Source organism: Sinocyclocheilus grahami, unplaced genomic scaffold (assembly GCF_001515645.1).
Source record: "Sinocyclocheilus grahami isolate Dianchi unplaced genomic scaffold, SAMN03320097.WGS_v1.1 scaffold468.1, whole genome shotgun sequence".
In the NCBI taxonomy this organism is placed as follows: Eukaryota; Metazoa; Chordata; class Actinopteri; order Cypriniformes; family Cyprinidae; genus Sinocyclocheilus; species Sinocyclocheilus grahami.
Window position 1 is genome coordinate 275374 of NW_015505647.1, and position 24264 is coordinate 299637.

At 35.8% G+C, this 24264-nt stretch overlaps 3 protein-coding genes across 4 annotated transcripts in view; all 3 read left to right on the top strand.

The window, feature by feature from the left end:
* The window catches only part of LOC107553279 (probable E3 ubiquitin-protein ligase RNF144A-A), a 47648-nt gene extending 40197 nt beyond the window's left edge, over positions 1-7451 (top strand). For both annotated transcript variants that reach the window (XM_016235463.1, XM_016235464.1), the window contains exons 6-8: positions 2812-2959; positions 3164-3253; positions 6379-7451. In XM_016235463.1, the coding sequence (XP_016090949.1) occupies positions 2812-2959; positions 3164-3253; positions 6379-6510 (370 nt within the window). In that variant the 3' untranslated portion in view covers positions 6511-7451. The remainder of the gene's footprint in view (positions 1-2811; positions 2960-3163; positions 3254-6378) is intronic.
* Positions 7452-10268: 2817 nt separating this feature from the next.
* On the top strand, positions 10269-11126 carry LOC107553280 (disintegrin and metalloproteinase domain-containing protein 17-like). The gene is made up of 2 exons (XM_016235465.1): positions 10269-10625; positions 10978-11126. Exons 1-2 carry the CDS (start codon positions 10511-10513, stop codon positions 11112-11114), a joined length of 252 nt encoding a protein of 83 aa, XP_016090951.1. The 5' UTR covers positions 10269-10510; the 3' UTR covers positions 11115-11126.
* Positions 11127-16849: 5723 nt separating this feature from the next.
* LOC107553270 (disintegrin and metalloproteinase domain-containing protein 17-like) overlaps positions 16850-24264 on the top strand; it is a 20947-nt gene continuing 13532 nt past the window's right edge. The window contains exons 1-4 of the mRNA XM_016235453.1: positions 16850-16910; positions 18128-18258; positions 18416-18502; positions 20084-20197. Coding sequence (XP_016090939.1) covers positions 16850-16910; positions 18128-18258; positions 18416-18502; positions 20084-20197 — 393 coding nt within the window. The remainder of the gene's footprint in view (positions 16911-18127; positions 18259-18415; positions 18503-20083; positions 20198-24264) is intronic.

The window sequence follows — 24264 nt, forward strand, 5'->3', positions numbered from 1 at the left end:
ATATATATATATATATATATATATATATATATATATATATATATATATATATATATATATATAAATATATTACCAAACCTAAACTTTTCACATTGTTGCTTTAAAAAAATAACTTCAGTTGTAATGATTCACTTGTATAATAAATAAGATAAAGGATGAGTCAATATTAATTATCTTTTGGGGTACATTTTGCCACAGATCTTGTTGATTGAGCTTATCTTGTACTGAACATGGAATATTCCTTTAAGTCTTATCCTCCTCATTCATCAGCAGCTGTGCCTCGGTGTAGTTTTGTCTCTTTGATGTACATTTAAACGCTCCCATCCTCCCCACTGGTCCTTATGTGAATCCAGCTGTCACTATGAGGCATGTTCTGTGTAATGATGTTCGATGTTGATAAGTCGACATGAGATTTGAAATGAAATACCGTAATCCATCTGTGTTTTTCTGCTCTATTGAACATACTCATCATTCACTCTAAGAATGGATCTTCTGCTTCTAGTTGTTGAAGAGCGATTTCTCTTGGCTCAGTAAGCCAGAGATTCATGCACATGTCTTATTTGACATTCCTGTCACACGCACACTTCATTCAAAACCAAAAGCATCATTGAGCAGAGTTTCTGATATTTGATCTTGGGTCATACAGGAATGAATACTCAGCCTGATCTGAAATGAATTGCTTCATTAATGCACACTAGTCATAATACTGCAAAGAGCCTTTCAAGTTTACAGCTCAATTTCTGTATCATTTCATGTTTGAGATTGCACCTAAACTCCTAAAGTATATCTCAGAGTGAAATAAACAGTCTTTAGACGGCATGAAATCAAATTGAACTCAATTTACACTTTAAACGGGCTGTTGGTTCCTTAAGGAACTATGAGCTGACCAGACTCTTAAAAAAAGTTAATATATTTAAATATATTAAATTCATTAAGTCATTTTTAGGTTACTTGACATTTTAAACAGTGTACTTGATAATGTGTTGGTCCATTGTGTTTTTTGAAAACCAACGTCACTGCACCCGTTTACCAAGACATTTTGGAGCACTTCATGCTTCCTTCTGCTGACCAGCTTTTTGAAGATGCATATATCATTTTCTAGCAGGATTTGGCACCTGCCCACACTACCAAAAGTTGGTTAAATGACCATGGTGTTGGTGTGCTTGACTGGCCAGCAAACTCACCAGACCTGAACCCCATAGAGAATCTATGTGAATTGGTGGGTTTTTGTTAAATGTGAGCCAAAATCATCACAATTAAAAGAACCAAAGACTTAAACTACTTCAGAACCAAAGACTTAAACTACTTTTCCACGACATTCTAATTTATTGAGATGCACCTGTATATGCTAATAAATAAATACTATTCCAAAGAAAAACAAATGTTTGTATAATCTTTCATTAAAATGTTTTCTTTGCTACTGATGTAACCAAGCATGGCTCAACTATAAAGATTTTTTTCTGACCCAGACTAGCCAGTGAAATTTTTACTTGCTCTACCAACATTTTCAGAAATGTTTAGCTTTCTTTCCTATTAATTAATTTATTCATTCATGCATGCAATCATTCATTCATTCATTCATTCAAACTAAAAATAAATTAATAAACAATTCTACACAAAAAGAAAAATTCCAACAAGCTGGAAATTATACAGCACTTTTGCTTTTCAAGACTGATGGGTCATTTTTGTGTTAGCCAGCTGGATAACATTACCTTGATGACAAATCAACAGAATTTGCAACAACATTGTAGAATAGATCACAGTTTGTAGGGCTTAAAAATGGATGTACAATATCAGTGAATGTAAAACTTTTATTGGCAACTGGCCTAAAACTCTCTCACATTGGCCACAGCCCAGCAGCCATCCTTACTGTTGAGCCCTGCTATGGCTGTGTGGGCAGAGAAAAAAATATCAATAATGTCTTACCTTATTAGAATTAATAAGCACACTTAACCCTACATGATTTCCTGCTGAATATCCCCCACAAAAAGTTTAAATTTAAATGCATTTCACATGCCATATAATGTTGTCCTTAATGTATATCCATTAATATATAACCATTACTCCAGTCTTCAGTGTCACATGATCTTTCAGAAATCATTCTAGTATTCTAAATTGGTGTTCAAAAAACACTTCATATTATCAAAGCTGAAAAGAGTTTAATAGTGCTTAATATTTTATCATGTTGCTTAATGTTTTTGTGGATTTAGGTTTCTATGATGAATGGAAAGTTCAAAAGAACAGCATTTATTTGAAATAAAAAAAATGTTATAACAATGGAAAAGTCTTTAATGACACCTTTGATCAATTTAATGTGTCCTTTCATAAAATAAAAATAAAATCATACTGACCCTAAACTTTTGAACAGTAGTGTATATATAATCAAATCAGAAATAATCATATTACTAGTATTATTATGATTATTAATACTACTGTACTTTACCAGACTGCGTGCGGTGTTGCGGTGCTGTGAGTCAGATTCTGAGGAGGAGCTGCTGCTGCTGTTTAACAGGCTGTGAGAGGCTTGCTGCACAGTGTCACTTCCCTCAGAATCAATAGACTGGGAATTGTCCTGGAAATGAATGGGCTTGTACCTGTCAGCTCGGTCCCTGGGGGTCAGCCTCTCCGTTTCCAGTGAACACTGTCCCTGGCTCACAACTTTTTAGTACATATACAAGAGAACGACCTGTCTGGGTGAAAAAAAAGACTGCACTGTAGTATCATTACCAGTGTTTTTTGTTCTTTGTACCCCACAACCCGGAACAAGAAAAGGGTTCAATATTACTCTTACTATAATCTTTTTTTTCCCAGTTTGTTCTTTAAGGCTGACGATGACGACGCCCCCATCAAACGCTGTCCCAAATGTAAAGTCTATATAGAAAGAGACGAGGGCTGTGCCCAGATGATGTGCAAGAACTGCAAGCATGCTTTCTGCTGGTACTGCCTGGAGTCTCTGGACGTAAGTGCTCAATATCTCAGCTTAACACTAGTAAAAACATCATGCTGTTATCTTACTGTATTTTTATTGGTCAAGTGGCCGCTGCTTAGGCAGCATGTTAGTCCTTCAATCAAGGCCGTAAATGCACATAGCGTCCTTCACATAGCTGTTCCGAACACCCACATAGATAATGACTGACCTCTGGTAATGTTGTGTGTTTGACAGGATGACTTCCTCCTGATCCATTATGACAAAGGACCCTGCCGGAACAAATTAGGCCACTCCAGAGCCTCCGTGATCTGGCACAGAACGCAGGTGGGCGCTCACGGGAAGGAGCACACGTTTTCTTCCCCCTTTTTTCTCCTTTGAGATCAGAATGAGTGCATGTGCACCTACATGTGACCAAGTCGTAGGCATCCATTCAGAAAGTGTTTATTCAGGAAGTAAGTGGATGTCTGTTCTCGAGCAAGTGATACCTGCTGTTTCATAGCAGATTGTAATGCAAGATGATCACTTTGGGACAAATTCACTAAAATTATTCATCAAATTATGGAGAAGAGCAGTATAACCAGACATATATTTAGAAGAGCAATTCAGACTTGGGTACTCCCTTCTCCCTTTGTGTTTCATTTGTTAGACTAAATAATAATAGGAGAATATTACATTGAAAAAGGCTGATTTTATAAAAGAATACTAAGAAAACGCCAACTTCATCTTTGAATGAAAGACATATACAAACAGTTTTCAACATAAGGCTCATTAGACCCACTGTCCATTATGTATTTCTTAATAGCTTTGAAATAATACATTTTCTTATGGTTCAGAGATCAGCACAAATAGTGTTGGAAGAAGCCTCTAAGCGATTTCATTAGGAACTTGGAGAAACCTAGTACGCAGGAAATGCTGTTTGAAACAGTCCTCCAAAACTTTGCTCCTTTGCTCTTTCTTGAAACAGAATGAATATGCTATATAATATTTTCTGTGTGAAGATATATATGCATCATGGTGCCATTTGTTATGGTATAACTTAAAATTTATTAAAGAGGTCATATGATGCTTTTTTAAAGATCATTATTTTGTGTATTTGGTGTAACAGAATATGTTGACATGCTTTAATGTTCAAAAAACACATTATTTTTCAAATACTGTACATTATTGTAGGTCCTCTATGCCCCGCCTCTCTCAAACGCTCCCTCGCAAATATTCCCACATAGTGACCTAGATATGTGGGGGCGTGTTAGAATGAGCCGTTTTAGGGGCGTGGCAGAGTCTTAACTTTGATAAAGAATATCTCTTTGGTTTTGAGACTTTAGTCTTTGCAACTTCAGGGATCTTATCTATGCACAATCAGCTTGTAAAACTCCAAAGAGAAAGGAAAACTTGAAATCGCATCATATGACCCCTTTAAAAAAAAGTATCAGGATTATTTTATTTCCAGTTTAAAATTACCATTATTATTTTTTGGGTTTATAATAATGACAGTTTTAAGGGGAAATTAGCTTAATTATTATGAAAATGTCAATGAAAAAAAAAACCTTAATTGTCAATTTTCTTTATGCAAAATGTTTGTTTTATTTTAATTTTGAGGTGTAATTCTGATGCTCTTATTCACCTTTTGAACTGTCAGAAATTTCAGAAAGATTCTTCACACACACATCATTTCATATGCTGAACATAATATCATAAAGGTGAGATGGCCTTGAAACTGTGAGGAGCTTTCAGTACTTTTGCACAAAGACATCTGTTGCGCTGCAGGGAGGTGTGAGTCATATTAAGCTTCATAAGAGCGCAGCAGCTCTGCTCTGTGTTGCCCTACGAGTTTACATTTTATAAAGCTTCAGCCCAGTAGCATCAGAAATTTGATTCTTTATGAACTGGTAAAGATGGAGCTGGTGGGCTCAGCCGGTCCCGGGTTTGCCAACACTCTTCCATTATGCCGCTCTGCTATTCCACATGAGAGCTCTGAGAAAGAGAGAAATACATTGAGGGCAATTTACATAGAAACAGAAATAGTGTGCAACACTGAAATTTGTCCCATGATAAATGGGTGTGATTGTCTTCCTCGGAATGCTGAGAAGATTCCGCTTGGAAATAGAGGTCTGTTGTATCCTATTCCCTGTTTTACATCCAGAGAAAATCAATTTCACATGGTGCTCTGCCCTACAGTCATGTGAAATATGTGTAATTTTGTTGGCCCATGATGATGACAGCTTCTAAATATATAGTTCATGCATTAAATGAACTCAATCTCTGTTCCATTTTGTAACAGTGATAAATTGTAAGGATCTGACGCCCCTATGTGGTGGAGAATGATGCTACATCAAAAATGTGTTTATTTGGGTCTTTTTGCCCTTTTTTTATTTTTGTATCTTTTCTCACTTTTTTTGGTAGCATAGTAGAAACAAAAAATAGGCACACTTTTCCAGCTTGCAAAAAATATCTAAATGTATTCAGCAACGTGGAATAAGTTTTGACACAAAATCTTGCTGAATAAATGTTTATATTTTTTGCAAGTGGGATTTTTGGTGTTAACCTATGCTATGAACCTATCAGTTATTCTACAGTTGTGCAGGGTTAATTGTTTATTGATTGACAGCAGAGTAGAAAGAGTGCAGAAAATGATGGGGAGAAGAAGGGATAGCAAAATTAGGAAACAAATGTGTTCATATATTGTCTTGCTTTGCCCGAAGAAAAAAAAAGATTATCTTGTGAAATTTATCTTGCGAAACATTTTCACATTGTTTCGAAACAATGACAGTTCATATGACCATATCAATGACCAAGTGTCAATAAAAAAAAAAAACACAAACAAACAACACCTTAATTTAGCCAACTATATTTTAAAATACAATTCAAGATCTGAATTAAAAATTATATTTTTTAAATATATATCGGGTTGTCCTGATATGATAATGAAGAAAAAAACACATATTAAAAGAATATAAAATCTTGACTTTTTATTAAGTTTATTGTTATTTTTGAAGAAGAAGAAAACTGCTTCAAGTTATCTTAAAATATCAGATAATTTGACCTTTTTAAGGCAAGACTAGTTCATTTTGTTAAAATGTCATGTGGTGCAATTTCCTAAAAACCTCTTATAATACTTAATATAATATAAATGAAAATATTTAATTTACAAGTCATGATGTTTGTTTAAAAAAGTATTTATAAAAAGTATTATATTTAAAATGTTTTTCAAATATTAAGATTGAGAGTACACCTGTATTTAATGTGTAAGGAAACTATATTATTCATTTTTACTTGATTGTTAAACCACATGGCAATAAATTTAAACTCGTCTTATTTATGGTATAAAGGTTTTTCGAAGCCAATATGAATACAAGAGAACTTGGTACATGTGTTGTAAACTAGATTGTATTTATTTTGGAAACTCCTATATGTGATTGACGCTCATATGTTGTTTTCTTCTTTCTCCACAGGTTGTTGGTATCTTCGCCGGCTTCGGCCTCCTCTTACTGGTAGCTTCTCCGTTTCTGCTGCTAGCCACACCATTCGTGCTGTGCTGTAAGTGCAAGTGCAGTAAAGGCGACGATGACCCTTTACCCACCTAACAGCCCAGCGTGAGCAGTCCCTGTACCAGGAATTCCGGTCATCTCCTTTTATCGCTTTTCTTTTCCTCCTCCGCCTTCGAGCTCTTCATCAACCGGTGGGACTTGCGCATTTGAAGCCGCAACACGAGCCATCTCACGCCACGGTTACTGTCACAGCTGTCAGTAGGCTCCATCCCGGCAGGCCTGATAAGACTAAAGGAGACTTCATGAGCCTGCTGCTTGCTTAGGTGGAGGATTCGAGAGCTGGGGGTTCCCTCCGCAGTAACAAAAGGGATGTTACTGAAGGAGCACAGCGCTGTTCCATCCGGGCGCTTGTGGATGTTTCGCATATGTGGCTGTTCAGGAGGGTTCTGTTCTAATAGAACATATATTCAGTGTGTTTATGTCTGTTTCTGTGTGCATAGTAGCATTTCAGTCACTCGGCCTATTCTTTAATACTTGTTTTGCACAGATAAGGGGCTTTTTGTCACTTTAAATGCTCTAAAGTCAGTAGATTTCAGTTTTGGCTCAAATGTACAGCTATTATGCTATTTTAAATGTTTATTAACTGCTAAATTTTGCATTCAAAAGTTTTTAATAGCATGTTTGTTTGCTTTTTCATGTCAAGTTATTGTCTTTCGGTCTGAAACTATTGACAACCCTAGTTTGATTAGGCATATTTTGGCCAATTTAGTGACTCAAATTCAGTCACTGACCTCCCTGGATTTAAAACATAAATATGATTCCAAAGCAGGGCTGTTCAATGAGTTTACAATGCCAAATATTGACCTACTGTCTTAAATATTTTTCTTCCCATAATAATAATAATTATTATTATTATTCAATTTTGTTTGTAGCTAAAGTTAAACTCCTTGATCATTTTCTCTAGTGAAATGTGATGTCTGGTCATCTTGTAATTTTGGTCAGATAGTTTAAAACTTGCATACAGTTTGTATCACTTGAAAAAAACATTTTGAAATTTTGGAACAGTTCCTGTAATTCTGGCTGGGATTGTACACTGATTTCAAGACTGTTTGGCTTAACATATTTACAAGTCTAGCACTGTTTCTATGCAAGTTCATATAACTTGAAGATAAAAAATATAGTTTCTGCTGTCTTGAACTGAATGGTTGCAATGGGCACGTTAGTGTAACTTAGTTAAAAGGAAAAATATTTCAATTTATGTTCAAAACGGAGTTGATCGGTTTCTGAAAAGCCATTACAATCTCAATACTCTTTAAATGATTTCTTTCATTTAATAGACTGATTTTAAAATAGAGGTATGACACTGAATGTCAACATCTTGCCTGCACCACCTGAAATAGCAAGCGTATGTTCAAAAACTGAACTGTAACTCATAAATATTAAGATCAGAGCACCTGCCATATGTGTAGCTGGATAATATGTAGCTCATTAGGTTTCTTTGTTATTGTTGTGTAATGGAAATGTGCCATATTGGAGGTTCATATGGCAACGCGAATGTTGTTGTTTTCTTCTTCTTTTGTAATACAATAGTTGTTTGCCCTTTTGAAACTCACAGTATTCATGAAGTTGATTTCTGGTGAATATTTCATGTCAGTCACCTCCATCCTTTGGTAGCATTATCCTGTTTCAGCCTTAAAGTTTTTGAGTACCTCACTGGTTTTCTCTCGTGTAGCCGAGGGATTTATTTGATTTGATTTTTTATCCTCAGGTCCTCTTAGATAAATAATTTTGGCACTTTTTAACTTGTGTGATGTTTAAAGGAATACCTTTATGCGTATATAGTTAAAACAGTGTGCATGAAATGGCCATGATAAATAATATAGTAATATAACATCTCAGAAGTGATTTTGCTACATTATTGTCTGATTATGACCAGCAAAAATCAGCATGATAGATCAAATGAAAGCACAGCATCATTGTCAGTTATGAATAGCAACACGCAAGTTACTCGATCAAGCTGAATCTAATTGTGCTCACATTATACAGCAACATTTGGCCATTTCATGTAGAATAATATAAAGTAATGCTTATATATACATGTATATATTGACAATCATGCAAAGCAGGTTTCTAAGACATTGATGAGGGAACATTTTTTGACAGTGGGTAAATATATACTCAAAGCAGATCTTTAATGTTGTATGGCCTATATAAATTCAGTTGATTGTGTTTCATTTATGATGCATGTATATATTTTGTTGTAATACTCGGTTTCGTGTTCTTTTTCCATTGTATACAGTGTTTATGAAATATTAGTTGTACTATATAATCGTTTGCTTAATTCAGGGTTATTGAATTTGCACTTTGGCTGTTCATTCAGTCAAGTGCTGTTTTTGTTCTCTTTGTTTGGGTTGTGTCATGTTCCCGTTTGAAACACCATTTGTTCCTACATCTAATTAGAAGTAATTGTGGCTTTACATGTAAACTGGGAAATACTCCTTGACTTTCACTATAGATCTTGCAAACAGCCAAAAACTGTATCGTTCCTGTTTGTAGGAATTTGCTTGTTGCACAAAACTTAGCCTTGCAGATTGATTTTTATATTTCCAGATTAAACTCCTGTAAGCTCTTATAGTTTGGAGTTAGAGCAAGAGTTTGGAAAGCGTGTCTTGTTTTTTCTTTTTCTCAACAGTGGTCTGTTTGCATTGAGGTCTGTCTTTCACTCCTGACATTTGCCTATTCCAAATATTAATAATTATTTAACATGTTGTACCCCTTTGGATTTGTAAGGACCTTGGTAGTGACCCTTTACCATTGGGCTTTTAAAACTGGTTTTGCCTCTCACTCTTCCTTAGATGGCCTTTTTATGTATTTGTTTGTTTTTGATACGTCATAAAGAGAATATGTTTTATTCTTGGTGAATCCGAACCAAATTCCACTTGTACAGTTGGATGTAAAATTGCATGTGTGAAGTCTTGAGGATAAAAAAAGAAATACAATTACAAAAATACAACCCATTTTGCTTATATTGTCTGTGCCACTAACACCGTGATATTAAAATGTATTAATGTTTATTGCTGTTTTTTTTCCCCCCTGTAATTTTGGTTATGTCTGCATTTTGGTTCAAATGTCAAGGAAACCGTTTAATAGACCACTGTTGAAAAATATATCATTAAAAAGTGGATTCAGAAATGTTGTATTATGTAATTTCATGACTTGCTGAAAAATAAAATAATGGTTGCCAGATATTTTGTTAAGTAAAATAATTTCACTCTTTTTTTTTTACTTCGTAATTTCACATAATTATGAAACTGGTTATTAACCATATATATATATATATATATATATATATATATATGTGTGTGTATGTATATATCTTTATGCCTACTCTCTCACAGATAAATATTTAAATATAGTTTTGCATTAAAATTTTAAATTAAATCTTGTTTTACTACAATAAATAACAATAAATATTGTATTAGCTTATGTCAAATGTATATAATTCTATGATTAATGTTATTTCTAGCTAAATTCTGTATCCATAAATGTATGTGAAGACAAAACCTTAGGTCTCTCCATCTAAAAAAGATTTAGTTTTTAACAATTTCCCATCACTGAATTATATGAAAAGTAAACAAGCATGTATATTTGCTGGAATAATAAGAGAGTTATTGGAAGATTAATTTCTTTCTTTCTTTCTTTGCACGTATGAAATTTGGTTTATAATGTTAAGTTAGAAAAAGGAAAAAAGCACGACACCGGTTGTAAAAAAAAATAAAAAAAAATAAATACAAAATAAAAGATCCCGCTTCCGAGGAGTTCAGTCGTTGACCGGAAGTAGAATTCTCCCGCAGCGCAAGTCAAATGCAGAGGAACCAGTGAAAGACCAACTAAACGCTGTGGCGGTTCGCGGTGTATTGTCTCGTATTTATGTACATTCAGCGGGATCCTATCCTGTCAGTTTTGATATTTAAAGCCCTCTGTCATAGTAGTGTTTAATAAGCGGTCGTGAACGGACAGTAACTGTTAGATGTTGACAGCTGCGGCTTCACATCCAGACATGGTGCTTTGACAGAAGTGATGCTTCATCGCCAGTATGGAGTCTTTGATATGTTATTTAGTGCTATTAGCTCCACTTTCTATCCATTCTGCGGTGAAGCCAGCATCTGTTGAAGAGGACCTGAGAAATCAGGAAGACGTACAAGAGTTTGGTAAGTTACTCTGAGAAGGAAATTCAAATGGACTCCACAAGAAAATGAAATACCAAACTAAACATCTGGGGATATTTGGGGGTTGTCTGGATTTGTGAGTTCAGTCTTGCTTCATGACTGCTAATGTTAGTTCATTTCCTCCAACATGGAAGCTGCTGCATTTGCAATTTAATCGCAGTTTGAATGAAAAAAAAAAACATTTACATATGATTTACATATATACCAAAAATATTGAAACGTTACATATAATAATATTTGATCTTTAGATGTTGTTTTGGGTTTTGAAAGGTGTGTGGTTGAATTATGTAGGAGTAATGAATATGCATAGGTATATATGCATTACTTCATCCAGATGAGCTCAGCTCCATACTGTCAGACTTTGATGTGGTGCCTGCATCAGATCTCCAGCTTCACTCGGTCGGGAAGAGGGACGTTGATGCCCGATCACATGTGGAGCGGCTGGTCAGCTTCACAGCACTCCAGAGGTAAAGCTGACAGATCAACACACAGCACTTACTGTTATGCTGTGAAAAGCACTAAATTAGGAGCCTTTAAATCGCCAAGAGGCTGCTAAAGGCAGATTACTTGATATTCAAAGAGAGATGAATTTTTTTTTATATAATTTATAATAATTAAATTAACTATTTTATTATAAATTATTCAATCTATTTATTTTATGTAATCAAGTTATTTATTTTCTGTTTATTATTGTTTGTCCATCCTTGATTTCTAAAAAAAAGAATAATTTTGTATTTGTATTTATTTATTTGTGTGTGTGTGTTAGGGTTGACATAACCATAACACATAACCATAAGCACGTTACGATACTATACCAGCTGAAGTATCACAATACAAAGTAGTATTGCGATACCGTGCGATATGATATTAATTCATAATTCAAATCTACAAAATGAAGCAAATTTTCAGAAATACGTAGATATAAATGAAAACAGACCAAAATGTCCTCCGAATCCTTTTTTAATGAGAATGAATAACTGGCTATTTGGACAAACTCAAGAACAGACTCAAGACAAAAGTGCAACAGACGAACTGAGAGATGTATACATATTATATATAGTGGTCGACCGATATATCGGCCGATATTTGACATTTTTTAAATATCGGCAATGGCCGATAAGTTTTTCTGTTTGACCGATGAGTTCGAGGCAGGACTTTTATTTTGGCGGCGCTGAGAACGGCAGCGTCTGAGCACACAGTGCTCACATTCTCCTTCTTATTCGCTGTCGTCGTTAACAGTTCTGTCTAAATATGGATAGAAGTCTGTCTAATAATCAGTTAGAACAATTAAACAAAGGAATTAAAATGTATACAAAGTCTTATAACAATTGCTTTTATATTATTAGTAATAGAAAGGCAAACATTATAATACTTTCTTGTTTGCCGTCAGCATTTATATCATTTAAACAAATCTTTGAATGTGTAATAAACATCTAATTTCAAAAACCTTGCAAACTTAATCGGATCCAGTTGTGAGATCTTGTGAAGTGTGCATGTGACCTGCATGATCGCGTGTTCTCTGCGTGACCTTCGGTCCGTGTGAATTGAATGCTGACAGGAGGAGAGTTCAGCTTCATTGAGACGCGCGATCGACAAACTTTAAACTCGTGAGTTCACTGTCATATTCATGTAATTTTCACAGTGTGCTGTATGTAAAATGAGTGTTACCTTGGCTTTATTTGAAAAAATAGGATTAATGCACACAAACTTCCCAGAATACTGAGTGCCCTGTTGGTTACAGTATTTACTTCCTTTTTAATTATATTTTTATAAAATATTTATTTATTTGTGAAAAATACTTTGTCATCTAAAGTATAAGTATGTTTATTTAACACATTTATTTTTAATCAATTTTCAAATTATTTCAAATTTCCCTGCTTTCCAAGATATCGGCATCGGCTGTCAAAAAACCAATATCGGTCGTCCACTAATTATATATACAGTTATTATTTTAAAATGCAGTGTTTAAGCTGCTAATTTTAAAAATCTTGATAGCACGATTAATGTGCAACACCTCATTTTCAGATGTGTAAAACATACTGTAATGTTAAACAGGACATCTTCAAAAATGAAGGTAAATTATTTAAGGTAAATAAGTTTCACTAACCTTCATGTTCTCTGCAAAAGATGTGGGATGCATCCGAAGGATCCGAAGGTGCTTAATGAGGTTGCTGGTGATTCCCCCTTTAGCTTGAATACTCTATAGGCATTCACGGCAGATTGGTTTTCCGTCATCAATACCTTTTCCAGTCTCATCAGGTAAAAATCCAAAGTAATTCCATATTACGCTGCGTGAGTTGCTCTTTTTTAAGAGATTGTCCGGGTCAAATGTTGTATGTAAATCCATTGTATTCACAGGAACAGACAATTGCAAATTAAAAACTAACTGAATCAGATGCATGTTTGAACTGAAGCATCAGAAATCGCACAATACCATATGTGACCCTGGACCACAAAACCAGTCATAAGGGTAAATTTTTTTTTTCTATTGAGATTTATACATCACCTGAAAGCTGAATAAATAAGCTTTCCATTGATGTATGGTTTGTTAGGATAGGACAATATTTGGTCCAGATAAAACTATTTGAAAATCTGAGGGAGCAAAAAAATCTAAATACTGAGAAAATCGCCTTTAAAGTTGACCAAATGAAGTTCTTAGCGATGCATATTGCTAATCAAAAATGTAAAAAAAAGTTTTGATATATTTACGGTAGGAAATTTACAAAATATCGTCGTGGAACATGATCTTTACTTAATATCCTAATGATTTTTGGCATAAAAGAAAAATCGATAATTTTGACCCATACAATGTTTTTTTGGCTGTTGCTACAAATATACCCCAGCGACTTAAGACTGGTGTTGTGGTCCAGGGTCACATATAAGGCGCAAATTCTACACAGCATTTTGCGTCCTTAAAGAGCACCGCAGAAAGGCGACAAGACAAAAAAAAGATGCTATTGTATTGTTTATCTGCAGGCACAAGTGTTCGAACATTTTAGTGACTGCCCCACATACAACATTACTTACGGTAGAACCGTGATGATGATACTACAGTTTAAAAAAATACAGTGGCACCGCCAGTATTTTGGAGCTTTAGTATCGCCGATACTACTGTAGATACTACTATGGTAAACCGTGCAATGCTAGTGTATATATATATATATATGTATGTAAAGGATAATCACCGGTTTGCCATGCATTTAAAATCCTTTAACGTGGAGGCAAAGAACCACCCGACGCGAGGCACACACACATGCATATAGGGCTTCACAATTAATCTAATTTCTAATCGCGATTACAATTACGGATGCCACAATTACGTAATCGTTCAAACTCCACTTATGTTATTCTGTGTGCTTAAGATGTTTTTTTTCTACTTTCTACAGGTTATCTTAAGCGTTTTTCCATTGTTTTAGTTTTAGTATAACATTATAATACCATTTTTATTTATTTAAAGAAGAAACCAATCCGATGTATAGTTGACATCTGAGGCTTAATACTAGAGAAAGCAATAAAAGTTTTTCAGTTAGAGTGTTTTCAGCTTGTTTTCATATAAAAATATGGCATGCAGTTTCTTCAAATTGGTATAAACATCATTCAATGTAAATTGTAATAATTGTAAATAATAATCGCAATTACGATTTTTTGTCATAATAGTGCAGCTGTACACACATCATTTTCATCAGAGTGTTATTGCTTGTTATTCATCTCTGCCCATCCCTTATTATTTTTTAAGTATTTATTAGCATTTTTTGTATATTATGTATTAATTTGTATTTTATATATTTAATATATAAAACTGTAATATATAATTTATTACTGTTCTGTATTAATTATAATTTTTTTGTTTGCATTTCTCTGACCACCCCTGGTTTCTAAAAATAATGGTAATTATATTTAGCTTTTTTTTTTGGCTTTTTTTTTTTGTTTATGTATTTTCATTTATTTATGGTTTATTTTTTATTCTATTCTCTGATGTATTTTATTCTATAATCCGTCACGTTTTCTCCTCATTTCTGTATTTTTTACGCGTCATTGGAACACGCATTGGTGAGTGTCTCTTTACTTTATTATACTGTTTACAGGTGTTTGTGTTTGTGTCTGCAGTTCGCAGCGGATTCTATATTTCCATCCTGGTTACTGCGTGTATGCACGAAAGAATGGTGAATATTTGAAAATTATTTTCTTATGTGATTTTTGATCTTTGAGAAGTTCTGTTCGCAGGCTTTATTTGAAGGACAGTTAATGACTGGTGATTCGTCACAAACTATATGTGAATAGTGTCATTTGTTTATTTTCAAACAAAAACCAAGAAGTTTATGTTGAACTATTGAAGTTTAGCCTCAGGAAATAGTAATATTGTGTGATTCAAAGAGTGCTGTTCGCAGACTTTGAAAGATAATTAATGGACAGGGATTCATCACAGTTTATATATTTATAGGATTGAAAACTTGCAAACATAATTTAATTTATTTTGAAGTTTGCTTTCAAGAACTGAGTTTCATTACTGTTAAACTTGGTTTGTTGACATGAGTCACTCAAAATGTTGATTTTGTCAGGCTGTTATACACCCACGAGATGGATATTGAGAATGCCCATCCTGTTTGAGTATGCAGCATTTACTTGACAATATTGAGAACCCCTGTGCAGCAGCAGTAGCGCAACTTTTGGATACACCTTCGTGTAGCCCTTATCCTTACATGTCTGTCTAATTTGGGATGTAATTTTAAGCTGTTCACCCATCGTTGTAGTGGATGGGCTCTGAGAAGTCTTGAACTGGTCCTCTTCCGGTTGAGTGGCATCTCCATCCCAAAGTGGTAAGACTTATATGGGGTCAGTTCGGTATGGTGAAGATCAATCTGTTTGTGATGGTGGAGACAACTCATTGCGATCTATGGTATTCCCTAAACAACAAACCAGGGAGAAATCTTAGGGGATAGATGCACTCAAGAATTGCTGTAAGAGTTGTTGTACGTGGTTCCTTCTCTACCTTTGATTCTCCTGGTGCTCAGGATGGTAGCATTGGGCCATCACAAAGTTTTACTTGTGGCCCCAAGATGGCCGAAGAAACACTGGTTCCCGACTCTTGTAAGTTTGGTTCAAGGTCATCCAAGGCAGTTACCGAGGAGAATTGATCACCTGTCTCAGGCGGAGGGACAAATTTGGCACCGGAGGCCAGATACTCTACAACTTTGGGTATGGCCTTTGCTCAGTCCCTCCCTAAGGACTTAGATGAAGCTGTACTGAGGACAATAAATAATTTTTAGGCACCCTCTACTTGGAGTAACTATTGTAGCAAGTGGTGAATATTCTCAGCATGGTGTCAAGACCATCAGCTAGACGCTGTCAGAATTGTGACACCAGTTTTTTTTCTCTGGTTTCTTCAGTCATTGTTGGATTCAGGGAAATCAGTTAATACTATAAAGGTCTATATGGCAGCCATCTCACACTTTCATTCTTTAGTGGATGGTGTAAGTATTGGTAAACACTCTTTGGTGTCTCAATTCCTTAAGGGTGCACACCATTTATGCCCAGGGAGGGTTATGAGCTCACCTGCTTGGGATCTTACTGTTATCTTACGTTCACAAGTCAAAGCACCTTTTGAACGTTTTGATCAAGCTGATCCAAAGTTCCAGACATGGAAGACAGTCTTCCTCCTGGCAATATGTTCAGCTAAGAGGGTTAGTGAATTGGACTCTTTATCAGTCAATGAAGGAAAATCCAGGGGTTTATCTTTGGCCAAATTCCTTATTCCTACCCAAGGTCCTTAGGCCTGGTACAGTAAATTAGGTAATTGAGCTTGATGCTTTTTACCCAGACCTTCGATTGTCTCACTGGAAAATTGATACAATTTCACAAGCATATTCCAGTCAAAATCTACCTATTCCTGGTGATCTGGTCACCCATTCTACCAAGAGTATGGCCACTTCCTGGGCGGCACTTAAGGAGGTAGCACTCTCAGACATGTGTGCCGGCCTCTTGGAGCACTCCATGCATGTTCACAAGATTTTGATTGATGTGACAAATCCAAATTCTTTGGGGTCTGCTGTTTTATCTGCTGTTAAGTTACCAGGGGAAGGGAATGATACTAGTCCCTCGTGACTCTGTTGGCATTAGTCATCCAGGATAAGACCATGGTGACCGTCTGAGTGAGGTCGAAATAGATCGTAAGTTATGTCCATAACTATGGATCTATGAGACGAATGATGACCGTCACCATCCCTTGTCACTCGGGAGGAGCTGAGGCATTCCAGGCAGGAGGAAGTGGTTGGTCCCTCCGGATGTTATATAACAGCCAACCCCTAAGGTCAGTCACCTGACATTGTTATTATTAGGTTTAGAGGATAGGCGGAAGAATGGCGCCATTCAGGATAAGACCATGGTGATGGTCTGAGTGAGGTCTCATAGATCCATAGTTATGGACATAACTTAAATTATATACAATTATATTCTTTTTTTAAACCACCAAATGAACTCTCGGACCGTATGGAATCTAGTTTGAGAAGCGCTGCACTCTTACTAAATCCTTATGAAAATTCTAGCCCTGCCTACATTTAGCTCCTAAATATTTTTTTTCACTATGAAATAAGTTATTTAGCATTTCAAAAGTTTGGGGTTCATAAGATTTTTTTTTTAAAGAAATAATTACTTTTATTCAGTGAGGAACATTAAATTGATTTTTTAAAAATGAAAGAAAAAAATTAAAATAAATGCGTTGTTGTTGTTGTTTTTACTTTCTATTGATTGAATCCTGAAAAAACAATGTATCACAGTTTCCACAAAAATATTAAGCTACAAAACTGATTTGAATTTCTGAAGGATCCTGTGACACTGAAGACTGGAGTAATGCTTGCTGAAAATTCTGCTTTGCCATCACACAAATAAATTACATTTTTAAATATATTCAAATAGAAACAGTTATTTTTAATTTTAATAATAATTCACAATGTTACTGTTCTACTATATTTTTATCAAATAAATGCAGCCTTGGTGAGCACAAGAGACTTTCTTCTAATAAAATTTAAAAAAACTAGCCAACATTAAACTTTTGAATATAAGTGTAATTGTCACATGTTGTTTTGTTTTTCAGCCATTTCGAGACAGACACATTTAATCATGATAGCAACCTAAACAGAAAATAGATATTCAGCTTTCATCACATGCTCATGATGAGCGAGATGGTTACTCCATGTGTAGGAGCTACATCAGTCTGACAAAGGCCAACCATTCAAGCATGTGATCACACAGCAATAACCTGCTATGCGAACTGAACATAGTCTGGAGACAAAGCATAATAATTCAATTCATTAACTTCATTCTTTGTCCTCCATTATAATAGTTATGGAAGTCCCCCATTGTGTTGCTTTAAATTGTGTAGATCTGTTTATGGACATTGATGCTTTGGAACTGAGTAATTAGAAATAATTATTCCGTTTTAATTTTATAGTGCAGCATGTTTAGATGCTTTTATTTCTTAAATACAGAGCCTCACAACATAGAGAGAAGATCTGCACATGACCACAAGAAGAACACCTGTCCGCTGCTTTTAGTGGCAGATCATCGCTTCTACAAGCACATGGGCCATGGAGAGGAGAGCACCACCCTCAACTACTTGGTAAGCAATGCAACTGGAACACTTTAAATTAGAACACATACAATTTTGTGGTTGTGCTATACAACAGAGCAGTTTGTTGCACTAAGGGTAAGGTCCATATAAAAACCATGATATCAAATTAAAAATGCATTGAATTTGTGTGTTTTGTGTCTTTCAGATTGAGCTGATCGACAGAGTGGATGATATATACAGAAACACATCCTGGGATGATGATTTTAAAGGCTACGGTGTGCAGATTCAGCAGGTGACCTCAATAACTCTTAATCATTCAAATCTGGAAGGATCATCCTCCTCAGTTCTTTTCTTCAGTAGATGAGTTTTATTTTCCTAAGAGCTTTTCAAACTACGGTTAACCCTGGGTTATCGACATTCTAAATCCTGCTTTTAACTCTGGGTAACGGTACTTTTCACACTTGTAATTTAGAAGCAGGGTGAGCACTGCTTTTTACCCCAGGGTTATGAAACCAGGCTCGAGTTAAACGAGTTAAACTTGTGTTAAACGAAACGGTGTTACAATGTTATAAGTAGACAGACATGCAATCACATGTCTCATATTCACATGCTTTTGACAGTCATGAAAGCATAGCACATTGTGTAAACAGTCGTTTCAGAGTTTCAAGGGAAAAATGTCAAGTGGGGACAAAACATGTTAATTGGAGTGAAGAAGAGACTGTATTATTCTTACCTTTGTAGACAAAGTCCATTCAGGCAAAACTTGATAGCTCAGTCTGCAATAATACAAGTGCTATAAATGTGAAATAAAATAATCCAGGATTCAATTTACTTGGGAATGATCCAGGGTTAACTATTTCAAGCGTGATAACCCTCTAGTTTTTGTCCTTATTTGTTAAAGGGATTGTTGATGATTTACAGTGTGAAAAATGGTGCAAAGGCTCTACAAAAATATATTAAAACCGTTCTATACAACTGTACTATATATTTTTTTTTGTTATTATTCACTGAAAATCTTGATATCCTTTCAAACTATCAATGAAACATTAGTGAGAGAAGTAATAATGTCTGATTTGTGAAATTGAATCACTAAAATGGTTCATTAAACCACTCGGAATTATTCATTGAAAAATCAGTGATACAGTTCTTGATTAAAACTCATTAACTGATGATGAGCATTTCTTGAGTTAACAACTCACTAAGTTGAAGGTTATCAGTGAATAATGACTTGAATAATGACAAAATTTTGTATTTGTATGACTTCTGTTCCTCACACAAAGCTCTCATATGGCTTCAGACGAGTTGCAATACAGCACACAAGTCATATGAACCACTTTTATGATACTTGCTTTTGCATCCTTCTTAAAGCTTGAAAGCCTCACTGTCCATTCATTGTAACTGTATGGGACAGTACAACCAGAACATTATTCAAAACACCTCCTTTTTTTGTTCCACAGAAAAAAGTCTTACGGGTTTAAAGGATTGTCCAGAAACAACCCTGCTTTTTTCACTTCCGATCACTCGTAGAACGGATGACTCTGAAGTGAAACAGATCACAGCAGCTTAACTCTAATACAAAGAGCTTAATGTTAGTTTCAACAGACCACAAAAGTTTCCAGAATTTGTCACATGGCTTGTAGCAAACTCCAGGTGTAACCTAATGTTGGGCTTTTTCTCAGAAGTAGCTTTCCTCTAGCTGACACTTTGACTAAATCTATTTCATGCTTTATCCATCTTGTTACAGTGTTCATGTGCTCAATGCTTTGCCTTTTTATAAGGATTTTTTGTTGTTGTTGCTTTTTTCAAGAGTCCTAGTCCAAGTTTTTGATCTGTGGGTGTTATATTGCCATCTTAGTTGTAAATATGCCCACAGATAATCATAAACAAGGAGCCCACAAAAGTTGCCCCCGAAGAGATTCACTACAACATGGACGGCAGCCCATTAGGAAGAAAGGATGGTGTGTGGGATGTGAAGAAGCTCTTGGAAGTAAGTGCCATGTCCCTAGAAGTACAGTATACACAGGTTAAAATGTTATGATAAATCCACAACAACAGTCCAATAAAAGTAAAGTTTATGGGCTTTGTATTCAGGGCAGATGTTATTGGCTCCAGACTGTGTCTAAAATAATTGTATTTATATGTATAAATACACACACATACAGTGGAGATCAAAATTAGAGAACAACCTACAATTTCCTACATTTTAAGGTCACTGCTTAGTCTTATTTGAAGTTATCCTAACAGGAGTAAAAGGGCAGTTTTTTAAAGCATATTTCATAAATTGTATTCTGAAGCACAGTTTAAAAAAACTTGAATGAGATATTTGAAAAAGAGCTCTGATCAAAATTAGAGAACACTTACAGATACCTACAAGTTATTGGTGTTACTGACACCTAGTGCTAATTTCCTTAATTATATGACAAACCCTATTTAATTGGCAGCATTCCTCTAATTTTCACTGAAATTGCAAGATGGCGGGCCTCTCTAAGGTGACTGAAAGCCTTCAACAGGTGGCGGTCCAGATGAAGGCTAAAGGATCACCCTTTCAGTCATTTCAAGAGAAGCTGGTCGTTACAAAACATGTGATTTCTTGAATATTGCAGCTTTACAATGATACTAATTCATTAAGTATCATTGTCCCTCAAAAAGTCTGGTTGTCCACATAAGACAAATGTACGCGAAGACAGGATAATGCGGAGACTCTCAATGGGGAATTGGTTCAACACTGCAGCTGGAATTGCTCACCAGTTCATTCACTGTGTGCATCACAGGGTATGAATCTGTCTCGGGATGTTTAAGAGAAGTCGGACTGAAAGCGCACTCTTCAGTGACCAAGCCTCTCATCAGCTGAAAGAATCAAAAAGTTAGGCTCACCTTTGCTGAGGAGCATGTTTTGTGGAGAGAGAAGAACTGGTTCACTGATGAGAACAACATTAATTTAATTGGGTCAGATGGGAAACATTATATTCTGCGTCAAACTGGGGAAATACTGAAGCCCAAGTGCGTAAAGAAGTGAAAGGTGGAGGAGGAAGTGTCATGGTTTGGGGGATGTTTTGTGCAGCAGGAGTTGGGTCTTTTATACAGCTACATGGCAGTGTGAATGCAATTGTTTATTAGAACCTCCTTCAGCGACATTCAATTCTTTCTCTGCAAGCATCTCCCAGTCAGCCTGCAATTTTCATGCAAGACAATGTCCCCGTCACACTGCAAAATGGATAAGAACATTGAAATGAAATAATGAAATGGTGGCCCAGAGTCCTGAAAATCTCTGGAAAATACTTGGCAACAAAGTTATGGCTAAGAAACCCACTACAGTCACCAAACTGTGGAAGAGACTGAAAGAAGAGTAGACCAAGATCACACCAGCACAGTGTGAGAAACAATTGATATCCTGCAGCCGCAGATGTGCTGAAGTCATTTAAAGCAAGAGCTTCTACACTTCCTACTAATTTCTGACAGGAAATCAGCTACTCAGTGCAACTTATAACATCCAAGTGAAAGATAACACCAACATGTCAGGAAAACAAAAAACAGAATCACTGAGTTGGAAAAAGGATCACCCCCTCCTAAAAATTACTTGTAAACTCAATCAGGTGTAGTTAATCACCTTCTCATTGGCACACAAAGCCATTTGACTTTCAACTGTGATCAGCTGTGATCATTTTGATCAGCTCAGCATGAAAAGAGCTTTCCTGGAGCGTTTCAGTTCTTGGTAGTGCAACTGAAGCAAACAATCAACTATGGCACTGTTAGAAAGGCACTGTCAAAAGATCTCCGGGATAAATTTGTGGACAGGCACAAGACAGGAGATTGGATACAAAAATATTAAAATGCTTTATCAATGCCTAGAAGTCTATTATTAATGTCAATGTCAATTTTATTTATATAGCACTATTAAACACAACCGTGGGTTGACCAATGTGCTGCACAATAAAAACATTTCAATAAGACAATACAAAATAATTACTAAAAGAAACGGTACAGTAGAAAGTTCTCATTGATAAAACGCCAAGTCAAAAAGGTAGGTTTTCAACATGGATTTAAAAACAGATAGTGAAGGTGCAGATCTAATACAGTGGGGCAGAGCATTCCACACTCTAGGGGCAGCAACTGAGAAAGCACGGTCACCCCTGCATTTAAGCTTCGACTTTGGGATGCATAATAATCTCTGGTTGGACGACCGGAGAGACAAGAGGGGCTGATGTTCAGTCAATAAATCAGATAAATAAGCAGGGGCCAAACCATTTAATGATTTAAACACTAAGAGAAGAATTTTAAAATTAACTCTATAGCGCACAGGCAACCATTGCAGAGAACGTAAAACTGGTGTAATGTGATCCCATTTTTTTGGTACTCGTTAAAAGCCTTGCAGCTGCATTTTGAACTATCTGCAAGCGGTTTATAGGGCTGACTGACCAATCCCAAAATACAGCGAGTTGCAGTAGTCTAATCTAGATGTAATAAAAGCATGAATGACTTTTTCAAAATTTTTACTAGACAAAATAGGTAGGTTTTACTTTCGCTAGAAGTCGAAGCTGAAAAAAGCAGGACTTAACCACCGTATTTATCTGTTTATCAAATTTTAAACCATCATCAAAAATAACACCCAGATTTTTTACCCAAGGCTTCACGGAAGAGGTTAAATCGCCAAGATTTACTTTCGGTGTACTACGAGAATCCGACGGACCAAACACAATTATTTAAGTTTTACTCTCATTGAAATTAAGAAAATTTAAAGACAACCAAGTTTTCACATCAGACAGGCAAGACATAAGTGCTTCCAGACCATTTGAACTCTGTTTTAAGGGCAGATAGATTTGAGTGTCATCTGCATAGCAATGGAAAGACAGACCATGCTTCCTAAAAATAGAACCCAATGGGAGCATGTACAATGAAAAAAGAATAGGAGCCAAAATGGATCCCTGGGGAACACCACATGACAAAGAAGCTACCTCAGATGAGCGTTCACCAATGTTAACTCTAAAACTTCGATTGGCAAAATAAGATTTAAACCATTCAAGAGCACTTCCTTTTATGCCTACACAGTGTTCCAAGCGAGCAAGCAGGATAGCGTGGTCCACAGTGTCAAAAGCAGCGCTCAAGTCTAGGAGCACAAGCACAGCATGATCCCCAGCATCACCAGTTAATAGAATATCATTTAAAACTTTCAGAAATGCAGTCTCAGTCGAGTGGTGTTTTCTAAAACCTGATTGAAAGACCTCAAAGGTCTTATTTTCATCTAAAAAATCTTGTAGCTGTTGCAGGACTACTTTTTCTAAGATCTTTGTAATAAAAGACAGATTTGAAATGGGTCTATAATTGGCTAAAACAGAAGGATCTAAGTTCGGCCTCTTAAGCAAGGGATAGACTGTAGCATGTTTTAACACATCCGGCACAGTACTAGTCTCAAAACATCGATGTATCATGGTCACAAGAGAGGGACCCACTGCATCAAAAACTTGTTTCAGGAAATATGGTGGAATATAATCAATGGAGGAGCCAGACGGCTGTAACTGATACACTATTTCTTGAAGATGTATAAAAGAAATAGGTTCAAACTGGCTGAACTCAACAGAACAAACAGAAGGATCAAAAGTAGGTGGAGATGTCCCCAACCTGATATCACTGATCTTATTAATACAAAATCTAAGAAAGTCATCTCACACAGTTTTTGACACATCTGGGTACTCACAAACAGTTGGATTTACAACAGCGTTAAAAACAGTAAAAAGAGTTTTAGGTCTGTGGTAATTCTTGACAATAATTGCCGTGAAATACCTGGATTTCGCTGCTCTGACTGCCTTCTGAAATTTGAATAATGAATCTCTTAAAATTTCAAAAGAAATTTGGAGCCGATCCTTTTTCCACTTACGCTCCGCTCTCCTACAGATCTGCCTCAGAGAGCGTATGTTGTCATCAATCCAGGGCTCAGATCTAGGTTTAAGTTTTGAGGATTTTACAGGAGCAACTGAATCTAAGACATCCACACATGTGGAGTTAAGCCTGAACAGGGACTCCTCTGCACTCAAGTCACATTGACTGAAATCTACTGAT

Bases quoted from the DNA above. Each gene is read 5' to 3' on its own strand.
- LOC107553280 (XM_016235465.1), top strand. From the start codon at position 10,511: ATGGAGTCTTTGATATGTTATTTAGTGCTATTAGCTCCACTTTCTATC. The intron at 10,626-10,977 runs GTAAGTTACTCT...TACTTCATCCAG, and splicing joins GGAAGACGTACAAGAGTTTG to ATGAGCTCAGCTCCATACTG.